This window comes from Oncorhynchus nerka, linkage group LG25, assembly GCF_034236695.1.
Source record: "Oncorhynchus nerka isolate Pitt River linkage group LG25, Oner_Uvic_2.0, whole genome shotgun sequence".
Classification (NCBI taxonomy): Eukaryota; Metazoa; Chordata; class Actinopteri; order Salmoniformes; family Salmonidae; genus Oncorhynchus; species Oncorhynchus nerka.
This window is the reverse complement of record NC_088420.1, coordinates 14,403,086-14,415,110: the sequence shown is the minus strand read 5'-3', so window position 1 is coordinate 14,415,110 and position 12,025 is coordinate 14,403,086. Positions and strand designations below refer to the sequence as shown.

Here is a 12,025-nt window from a genome sequence, read left to right as displayed (position 1 = left end):
AACTCTCTGTCCTCTATGTCACATATACCGATTGTGTCCCAAATGGCATCCTATTGCCTATGTAGTACACTACTTTTGACCAGGGCCCATTGGGATCTGGTCCAAAGTAGTGTGCACAATATAGGGAACTTTTGGGACGCGGACCATAAAGTGCTTCTGGACAGACATTCAATTCTCCCACATTGTCACGGAATGCCATCAGTACAGCCGAACAGGAAATAGCACTCATGAAAGAAAGGGGGGGGGGACTCTCTCTCTCACTCCTTATTGACTATGGCAAAATCAGACTATCCATCCAGGCAGCTAGCATCAGCATTTTCACCCAGTGTGCGTCGAGAGAGAGAGAGAGAGACAGAGAGGGAGAAAGAGAGAGAGAGACAGAGAGGGAGAGAGAGAGAGAGACAGAGAGGGAGAGAGAGAGAGAGACAGAGAGACAGAGACAGAGACAGAGACAGAGACAGAGGAGAGAGAGAGAGAAAGAAAGAAAAAGAGCTATAGAGAGCTATAGAGAGAGAGAGAGAGAGAGAGAGAGAGAGAGAGAGAAAGAAGAATAAGAGAGAGAGAAGAAGAGATATAGAGAGATAAAGAAGAGATATAGAGATATGAAGAAGAGATATAGAGAGAGAAAGAAGAAGATATATAGTGAGAGAAAGAAGAATAGATATATATATATATAGAGAGAGAGAGAGAGAGAGAGAGAGAGAGAGAGAGGCGGAGGACAAAGACGATTCCTTCATGGAGACAGGAGAGAGAAAGAGGGGCCTTCTCACATCACTCAAGAGCTTTGCACAAAATCCATAATGAATGAACTGACAGGAATGATTATGTAGGAGATCACAGCGACACATGGAGAAATACGACCTGGCTCACCATTCACCTGGGGCAAGATTCTCACCATCATACACAGTATTGTCAACGCTGACCCTTCACAGGCCGCCATTATGCCAACTAACCAGGTGACTCCTATTTATCCCAACATGTAGGGTTAGGTTTAACCCCTTTGTGTCATCAAAGCCTGTCAGACACAGAAGCCCCATCCACGGCCTCTCCCTCTGTCCTCTCTATCTGCCGCTCTCCTATTCTTAGCCATAAATGCCCATTCATAACTGCTCACAGGGCTCAAGGTCCCCTTTCATTTATTCATGAAATCACTCCCAGATCATCTGTTTCTGGTGGATGCTGCCCTGTTTTGAAAAGGACACCAAAATTCACGAACTAATGTTTGTGTAGCATCGATCCACTGATTCCAATTTCTCTGTGAAAGTTCACTGTCTGTGAGATGTGGTTGTTAGGTTGCTAGTCTGAACAGTTCACTGTCTGTGAGATGTGGTTGTTAGGTTGCTAGTCTGAAAAGTTTACTGTCTGTGAAATGTGGTTGTTAGGTTGCTAGTCTGAAAAGTTCACTGTCTGGCTCTCTGACTGAGACTTTCAGTTCTATCTGGGCTCTCTGGGGGAGATGTTCTTTTTGAGAGAGAGAGAGAGACACTCTGTCGCACGCTGGGTATGTACATAGTCAACGGTAGGCTTCGAGGGGACTCCTATGGTAGGTACACCTATAGCTCATCTCTTGGCAGTAGTACTGTAGACTACTTTATCACTGACCTCAACCCAGAATCTCTCAGAGCGTTCACAGTCAGCCCACTGACACCCCTATCAGACCACAGCAAAATCACAGTCTACTTAAACAGAGCAATACTCAATCATGAGGCATCAAAGCCAAAGGAACTGAGTAACATTAAGAAATGCTATAGATGGAAGGAATGCAGTTTGGAAACCTACCAAAAAACAATTAGGCAACAACAAATTCAATCCCTTTTAGACAATTTCCTGGGTAAAACGTTCCACTGTAATAGTGGAGGTGTAAACCTGGCAGTAGAAAATCTTAACAGTATATTTGACCTCTCAGCTTCCCTATCAAATCTAAAAATCTCAAATAGAAAACCGAAGAAAATTAACAATAATGACAAATGGTTTGATGAAGAATGCAAAAATCTAAGAAAGAAATTGAGAAACCTGTCCAACCAAAAACATAGAGACCCGGAAAACCTGAGTCTACGCCTTCACTATGGTGAATCACTAAAACAATACAGAAATACACTACGGAAAAAGAAGGAACAGCATGTCAGAAATCAGCTCAATGCAATTGAAGAATCCATAGACTCTAACCACTTCTGGGAAAATTGGAAAACACTAAACAAACAACAACACGAAGAATTATCTATCCAAAATGGAGATGTATGGGTAAACCACTTCTCCAATCTTTTTGGTTCTATAACAAAGAACAAAGAGCAAAAACATATACATGATCAAATACAGATCTTAGAATCAACTATTAAAGACTACCAGAAACCACTGGATTCTCCAATTACATTGAATGAGTTACAGGACAAAATAAAAACCCTTCAACCCAAAAAGGCCTGTGGTGTCGATGGTATCCTCAATGAAATGATCAAATATACAGACAACAAATTCCAATTGGCTATACTAAAACTCTTTAACATCATACTTAGCTCTGGCATCTTCCCCAATATTTGGAACCAAGGACTGATCACCCCAATCCACAAAAGCGGAGACAAATTTGACCCCAATAACTACCGTGGAATATGTGTCAACAGTAACCTTGGGAAAATCCTCTGCATTATTATTAACAGCAGACTCGTACATTTCCTCAATGAAAACAATGTACTGAGCAAATGTCAAATTGGCTTTTTACCAAATTACCGTACAACAGACCATGTATTCACCCTGCACACCCTAATTGACAACCAAACAAACCAAAACAAAGGCAAAGTCTTCTCATGCTTTGTTGATTTCAAAAAAGCCTTCGACTCAATCTGGCATGAGGGTCTGCTATACAAACTGATGGAAAGTGGTGTTGGGGGTAAAACATACGACATTATAAAATCCATGTACACAAACAACAAGTGTGCGGTTAAAATTGGCAAAAACACACACATTTCTTCACACAGGGTCGTGGGGTTAGACAGGGATGCAGCTTAAGCCCCACCCTCTTCAACATATATATCAACGAATTGGCACGGGCACTAGAAAAGTCTGCAGCACCCGGCCTCCCCTGCTAGAATCCAAGTCAAATGTCTGCTGTTTGCTGATGATCTGGTGCTTCTGTCACCAACCAAGGAGGGCCTACAGCAGCACCTAGATCTTATGCACAGATTCTGTCAGACCTGGGCCCTGACAGTAAATCTCAGTAAGACCAAAATAATGGTGTTCCAAAAAGGTCCAGTCACCAGGACCACAAATACAAATTCCATCTAGACACTGTTGCCCTAGAGCACACAAAAAACTATACATACCTTGGCCTAAACATCAGCGCCACAGGTAACTTCCACAAAGCTGTGAACGGTCTGAGAGACAAGGCAAGAAGGGCATTCTATGCCATCAAAAGAAACATAAATTTCAACATACCAATTAGGATTTGGCTAAAAATACTTTAATCAGTCATAGAGCCCATTGCCCTTTATGGTTGTGAGGTCTGGGGTCCGCTCACCAACCAAGACTTCACAAAATGGGACAAACACCAAATTGAGACTCTGCACGCAGAATTCTGCAAAAATATCCTCCGTGTACAACGTAAAACACCAAATAATGCATGCAGAGCAGAATTAGGCCGATACCCACTAATTATCAAAATCCAGAAAAGAGCCGTTAAATTCTACAACCACCTAAAAGGAAGCGATTCACAAACCTTCCATAACAAAGCCATCACCTACAGAGAGATGAACCTGGAGAAGAGTCCCCTAAGCAAGCTGGTCCTGGGGCTCTGTTCACAAACACAAACACACCCTACAGAGCCCCAGGACAACAGCACAATTAGACCCAACCAAATCATGAGAAAACAAAAAGATAATTACTTAACACATTGGAAAGAATTAACAAAAAAACAGAGCAAACTAGAATGCTATTTGGCCCTACACAGAGAGTACACAGCGGCAGAATACCTGACCACTGTGACTGACCCAAAATTAAGGAAAGCTTTGACTATGTACAGACTCAGTGAGCATAGCCTTGCTATTGAGAAAGGCCGCCGTAGGCAGACATGGCTCTCAAGAGAAGACAGGCTATGTGCTCACTGCCCACAAAATGAGGTGGAAACTGAGCTGCACTTCCTAACCTCCTGCCCAATGTATGACCATATTAGAGAGACATATTTCCCCAGATTACACAGATCCACAAAGAATTCGAAAACAAATCCAATTTTGAAAAACTCCCATATCTTTTGGGTGAAATTCCACAGTGTGCCATCACAGCAGCAATATTTGTGACCTGTTGCCACGAGAAAAGGGCAACCAGTGAAGAACAAACACCATTGTAAATAAAACCCATATTTATGCTTATTCATTTTATCTTGTGTCCTTTAACTATTTGTACATTGTATATATATATAATATGACATTTGTAATGTCTTTACTGTTTTGAAACTTCTGTATGTGTAATGTTTACTGTTAATTTTTGTTGTTTTTCACTTTATATATTCACTTTGTATGTTGTCTACCTCACTTGCTTTGGCAATGTTAACACATGTTTCCCATGCCAATAAAGCCCTTGAATTGAAATTGAATTGAATTGAGAGAGAGAGAGAGAGAGAGAGAGAGAGAGAGAGAGAGAGAGAGAGAGAGAGAGGCAGAGAGAGACAGAGAGAGAGAGACAGAGAGAGAGAGGTAACAGAGAGTGAGGTAGCAGAAAGAGAGGTAGCGATCCCTCTAGGCCAGGTCTAAATCTCACAGCCCTGTTGTTGTACGGGGTCTGAAAGCTGCAGCCTGTGGGAAGGATGACTTGGCAGGACCTAGACAGCCATGGCCTTTATCTATCAACAGCGGGTGGCTAATAGTGCTCACATACTCTCCAGTGTTGTCCTAATAGCCTCGCTCTGCTCAGATTCCCTGCCTTGTGTTTTCCCCTCTACAGGTCCTCTGCCTTCCAGAGATCCCTGGCCTCGCCCGGCCCAGGCTGCGGCACCTCCAACGCAACCAGGGCATTTCCTCTCCCCTACCCCATCAAACAGGAGGCTTCCATGGGCTACACGATTTCCCTGGGACTGGGGGTCCCCACCACCACCCAGGGTGGCTTCCAGAGTGGCACGGGAGGCATTGGGGTCCGGCAGGAGGAGATGGAGGGTCCTCTCAGTGGTGGAAGCTGCGGCGGTAACTTAGGCAGTGCTCTGTCGGTGGACCCTTTTAATAATGAAGATGACTCCTCCCCGCTGTCTTTGTCCCAGGGTGGCTCCCGTCATTCAGCGCGGCTGCTCACCAATAGCAGCGTGAAGAGACGCTGCCTGTCGCTGGCCTCCCAGTCCGCCGCTGCCAGCAGCAACGCTAATGCCTTAGCGAACGCCGTCGTCACTGCCACCGAGGGGATCGATATCACCGCCATCATCTGCTCCTCCCAGATGTCCGTGGTGGCCTGCGTCAACGGGCTCCGGACAAACCCCTCACCCCAGCCCAGCGGCGGCTTCTCCTTCCGGACTGCCCCCGCAAGCCCCTGCCCCCACAGCAGTGCAGCAGCCCCCAGCAAACCCCCTTGCGAGAGAGCTGTCAGCTGCCCTCACCTGCCGCCTGCCTGCTGTCCCTCTCCTCGTCGTCGTCCTCCTCCTCCGTGTCATCTCTGGAGCCGGAGCAGCAGACCCAGGGCCTGTGTGAGGGGCCTGGCTCCATGCAGCCGGGGCCTGGGGGTGGAGCAGGAGGAGGCTCTGAGGGGCTGGGGCTGCTGATGAGTGGGACCCTGATGACAGGAGGGCTGCTTGGGGACGTGTCCCTGCTGGAGGGGGGCTGTCAGAGGGCCGGCTGTGGAGCTCTGAAACAGGAGCCTCTGGACAACTTCTCCCCCAGCGAGGAGGAACTCTTTCAGCACCACTACCACCATCACCACCACCTGACTGGCCGTGTTGCGGCCAGCCACCTCCGCCCTCACCCCCACCACCCAGCCCTCCCACTGCCCTCCATGCCCCCGCCCTACCACCTGCACCAGTACGGGGGCCCCAGCCCGGGGGGCCTGCTGCACCTCCAGAACCAGAACCAGACTGTATCAGCATCTTCCTGCATCCTTCCAGGACCCAAGACCTCGGGCTCTGCTGAGGGTGAGGACGGTGGGCCGCTCAGCGACAAGCAGGTGTGCCGCTGGATTGACTGCAGCGCGACGTACGAGCAGCAGGAGGAGCTGGTGAGGCACATCGAGAAGGTGCACATTGACCAGCGGAAAGGGGAGGACTTCACCTGCTTCTGGGCCAGCTGCATTCGCCGCTACAAGCCCTTCAACGCCCGCTACAAACTCCTCATCCACATGAGAGTCCACTCGGGAGAGAAGCCCAACAAGTGTATGGTGAGTCCCTCTCCCCACCATAAATATATAATCACTAAAATCACCATTCAAGTCAAAGTTCTATGCTGTCTGGGCCGGCGGCCATATTGAGTGTACCCATTACATTCTAGTAATTCCCCACCAGCTGAGCCCAGAACCAAGCCGGTGTTAGTGGTGAATGTTGTTCACAGCCCACTCTTCTGAATAGAGCCAATCAAAGCCATTTTTATGGTCCATTATAGGTTCCATTTCAGTGACCACAGTATATTTACTCTATGAAATGGAACCCAGCTGGTGCAACCAGGGCCCAGTTTGACAGTATCCATCCATAGGCCATGTCTAGTTTCCACAGAGCAGGCCAAGAGAGATTTGATTTAAACATACATTTAAGAGCTGCTGTGTACATGTGTAAAACATGAAGGTGGAGTCTTTTGTGGATGGCATTGATGTCACAGTAGTCCCTAACTTACATCTTATTTGGTACTTCGTAGAAATTGGTTTGTGGCCAACCTAAAATGTCACATTAGTTTTTTTTAGAACACTGTTGCTGGGCCAGTACAGTTAGGGTTAGTGATAGATAGGTTGCTGTAAAGCCATTTTAATACTTTTAGAGACTGTTGTTTGTACATTCAGGGTGTTTCCAAGAGCAAGACTGATTATTTTTCATTCCAGATTCTTTTTTCATTATAAATTAAGAAATGTTTTTTTTTTATTGAAAATGGATACATTTTAGCAGAATGGTTTAAATGCACATTTTACATTGAAGAGAAGCGTTGTTATAATGGGAGCCGTATAGCTGGTCACTGTATAAATAGCTGTGTGGTTGTATTCTTTACAGGTAAAACTCTCCATCTCCACAAGTCAACACACTAATCAATGTCAAACTGTCACTCCCTGGCATCTCTTAGCAAATGGAAAAAGCCCTCCAACCTTAAGAACATTTTAGTCCAAATACACAATTAGTCCACAATCTGTGTAGGGGGCGAAGTCATGTTTATTTTCACTAGCTCAATGTTTTTTAAGAAGGGATTCAGATGATGAAAAACCAACACATCTGGTTAACATAACCAAACAATGCATACACTTAATCCCTTTAAATGGGAGGTTGGTATTTTTACATGTCCCGAAAGTATTAAGTGAATGGACGTTTTACCCAGACCAAACACAGAGAAATATGTAGTAGTCTAGTGGAAGAAAAGGCTAAAAGGCCGAGGGATGTCTGCTAAAATCTCTCATCTTGCTCAATTCAGTTTCACAACCCTTGTCAGAAATGTTCATCCTCATTTTAAGAAAATTGTCCAAAACGTAATTATTATTGTGCAATATGCTCATAGCCTAATACCACAAAAATACCTGTTGTATCTTTATTTTTATGAAATTCAGGCGATATTTGTTTTTAAATAATTTGGTTTAATTTACTGGCTGTGAAAGTGTGATAAAGTGTTCAAATGAAGTGTTAAATTAAAATCAGTTTAGTGTAAATCAGTTAGTCAATTAACACTTACCACTGCAATACATTGTTAGCTACATTTAAGGGGAATGTTTATATTAATTTATAGAGTAGTGAATTTATAGTGAGCCTCGTAAGTTCCTCAGAGACATCATGCATTAGTGTGTGTGTGTACGTGTTGTAGCTGAAAATGTGCTCCGGTTGTGAATCTTCTCTCAGCTCTATACTATAATATAGCATGACAGTGATTTTTCAAGTGAATTCTGGGAATTCTAGGAAGTTCTGGGAATAATTCACTGTGTTTTGGTCCTGCACTTGTTTCTTTTTTTGTTGGCGTGTACATTTGATTTGGACTGCTCTTGCTGCTGTACACTGGGTGTGTCTCCAAGTCAGTTTGGTGACACATAGAACAGGAGGGAAACAGGCGGACTGTATGTTTATGTGTGTCTGTATGTGTGTTTGTACTGTACACATGTGTACAGGGCCTTCAGAATGTATTCACAGCCCTTGACCTTTCCCACATGTTGTTGTGTTACAGACAGAATTGAAAATGGATTTAATTGAGATTTTGTGTCACTGGCCAACACACAATACCCCATAATGTCAAAGTGGAATTATGTTTTTAGAATTTTATACAAATGAATAAAACCTGAAAAGCCCTTTGTTATGGCAAGCCTACAATAATAATTCAGGTATGCTAAACTCTTAGAGATTTACACAGGAAGACTCACAGCTGTAGTCGCTGCCAAACGTGATTCTAACATGCATTGACTCATGGGTGTGAATACTTATGTAAATTAGGTCTTTCTGTGTTTCATTTTCAATAAATTTGCAAACATTTCTTCAAATATGTTTTCACTTTGTTTATTATGGAGTATTATGTGTAGATGGTTGAGAAAATAAATACATTTGATCCAATTTGTATTCAGGCTGTCATACAACAACATGTGGAATAAGTCAAGGGGTTTAATACTTTCTGAAGGTACTGTATTAATGTATGTGTGTGTGTGTGTGTGTGTGTGTGTGTGTGTGTGTGTGTGTGTGTGTGTGTGTGTGTGTGTGTGTGTGTGTGTGTGTGTGTGTGTGTGTGTGTGTGTGTGTGTCTAGGGAGATGCTTACCAGATGCTAACAATTCGGATCAGTGTAGTGGAGCTGCTGGACTGTCTCGGGATGGGAGGCTGTGTATGTATGTATGTGTGTATGTGTGTGTGTGTGTGTGTGTGTGTGTGTGTGTGTGTGCCCACGCCCACACAACCCAGCCTCCCAATCACTCAGACCTCAGAAAGGCCTCAAACAAACACACACACACACACACGCACACACAGGCACACACACACACACAAACACACACACACACAGCCTAGTCATACGTAGGTGAATTCCTGTTAAACCCAACAATAGGCAGTATTGATTCCATCCATGTTGGATTGTAACACTCAGTTCTCAAACTAAACATAAACAGAAATGTGAAATGTATTCAGGTTTGCATAAACACTTCTAATGAGCAATGTATTTAGATGTAGAGGTCTACAGAAAGTCTTAGAGACAGTGTGCACGTGTTTTGCATGTCTCTGAGGTGATGAGTTTGTGTTTGTAAATGGGTGTGTGGTTATACATGTGCAATACTATGGAAATAGTTTGCTGCCATAATTTGTCACAAATGTGGGCTATACATATGTAGTGTGTGTGCTTTTACGCGTACAATATGTGTGCGTGTATATGCCGTAGTGTCTCAAACCAATCCCTCTAAAGTCCTTATTTAGTTCTTATGCGTCTGTGCCCACTGTAGTCAGGAACGTTTGAATGATGCCTGTTGTGTTTGATACACTCAGGCAATAGACAAAGGCATTTAGGAATTCCAGCTATTCACACAGAGGAAACAGATGAGACGTTCCATTTAGGACCAAACTCTCCAGAAAACCCAGCTAATCCCCTTATTGTTTTTCCAGCGGCAGATTCCAGTGGGTGCTCACAACTTGGAGCTGTGCTCAAATCCAAGCATAACACTCCCCTCTGCCTCCAGCCTCCTTCAGCGTCCTCCAGCCTCCTCCACCGCCTCCAGCTTCCTCCAGCCTCTTCCAGGTCCTCCAGCCTCCTCCAGTCTCTTCCAGGTCCTCCAGCCTCCTCCAGTCTCTTCCAGGTCCCCCAGTCTCTTCCAGGTCCTCCAGCCTCTTCTACAATCCTCCAGCTACCAGCCTCCTCCAGACTCATCCAGCTTCCTCCAGCGCCTCCAGCTTCCTCCAGCGCCTCCAGCTTCCTCCACCTCCTCCAGCCTCCTCCTGTACCTCTAGCTGTACAGTGTTTGTTTCATGCGGTGTCTTGGCTGGAAAAAGTCATTATCACAACACAAAGTTGTACTCCGACCTCTCGCTTGTCACTGTCCGTAACTGGCTATGTTTAACGCTGGCCCACATAAAATTGCAGCTCCATCTGTAACCATCGAGTTCAGAGCACTTGTAAAGCTCTCTAAACTTTTAGAGGTACTTTTTAAGCCCCCCCCCCCTCCAATTACTGCAGGCCCCAGGGCTGTGGTACGGTCGGCGGGCAGGGTGAAAAAGAAACTGCATAATCTCTCTGCAATATCCTGTTGTGTTTCATGCCTAATTCAGAGTGTTGTTTTAGTTTATGACATTTTTTCTCTTGTCTGCATAAATATTAAAAATATATCCAGTGACCGGGAGCCCTGACATAGTCACAGGCTTTGATAATTTAGTGGGTTATATCGAGACCGTCCCGCGGATTTGATGTCTCATGGACAGATCTCTCCACTCCGTACCCTGAAGTTCAGATAAATATTAATCTAAACTGTGGAATCCCTATATAACATAGAAATTGAGAGAGACTCTCTTCAAGTCTCTTCAGATTACCTGAATGGATACATTGTATGAAATTGTTTTGAAATCCTGTCCATTGTAGGTATTGCCCAATAATGAACCATGGGAATGTTGAGATGACCTGTTAAAGGATTTGCATGTGCGCCCTCACGTTGTTCAGTGACGTGAGAAGTTGAGTCATGTTAGCTTTAGATAGTAGAAGTTCATTGGGGTGGTATACTCTTTAATCTTAACGCCTGTGTGTTTCTTTCATCATTGGTTTTCAGTCATGTGGAGGCTTTTGAGTGCCTGTTAAGACCATAAAACATCATAAGTGTTTCCATGAAGGGTTTACCTTAAGGAATCATTGTCCCTTACTTAAGGGCATTGTTTAACGGTGTTGCATAGAGTCCTTCAAACATTTCCTTAGGTAAGGGCATCATTTAAGGATTTTTTTTTTTTTTACAGTAGTTCATAGGAATGTATGGCAGAAAAAGTCTCTGGTTACTATGGAGATGACCTGTGTCACTGACTGAACATCTCATCAAAGAGATTGCATTTATTTGGGGAGATTGCTAAATAGAATTTGTACATTGAAGAGGAGAAAAAATTGATTCATAAGATAATAAAACACGTTTCTTTTAGTTAATTTTTTCTCAACTTGTTTTATATAACTTTCTATTAGGTCAAGCTAACTTACAGAGTTAGTAACTAGCTAGCCAGCAGCTTTGTAGCCATGGATTATGCACTTTACATTGTTTAGCTAAGTAGCTAGCTAGCTGATGGATGTTTTCCAGGGCAGAGGACAGCAACATTCACCTCCACAAATGCTGTTTACATTGATATCCATACTGAGTGATACTCAGTGATACTCAGTGATACTGAGTGATACTCAGTGATACTGAGTGATACTGAGTGATACTGAGTGATACTCAGTGATACTCAGTGATACTCATACTCATCGGCACCCTTAACTTTCCCCACTAAATTTAAGGAGGAAATTCACCTTAAAAGGTTTTGTGCAATTGACTTAAAGTTAAGGACACTTTAAGGTTAAAGATAAGGGGTAAAATAACTGTTTTATACAACCGGGCCAAGAGCCATAATGCCAGCTGAACCTGAGGGGACATGTGCCCCTTAATTTGATACATTTCCAGGATAAAATAGAAGATATGGTTCATTTGACTCATAATATATTGAAAGATATTGGATATGGCCATCAGTTCCGCCTGAAAAGAAATGAGTGCAAATGTAATGACCATTTTACCACGTACTTTCAAGTAAATACCTGGTCATTTCTTTAAACCGTAAAATACTGTTGGCCCATTTTACTTTAAGAACACATTTGGTATTCTACCCTCTCTCCACAATGGAATAAAGTTTTGGTTTTATTCTTGAGAATGATTGAGAACTCTGAGCTGCATTGAGCCACCCACAGCATAATGAT

At 43.8% G+C, this 12,025-nt stretch overlaps 1 protein-coding gene across 1 annotated transcript in view; it reads left to right on the top strand.

The window, feature by feature from the left end:
* The window catches only part of LOC115109760 (zinc finger protein GLIS1-like), a 187,967-nt gene that overhangs the window by 84,864 nt on the left and 91,078 nt on the right, over positions 1-12,025 (top strand). Inside the window, 2 exon segments of the mRNA XM_065009593.1 lie at positions 4,927-5,516; positions 5,519-6,336. Of these exon segments, the coding sequence (XP_064865665.1) occupies positions 4,927-5,516; positions 5,519-6,336 (1,408 nt within the window).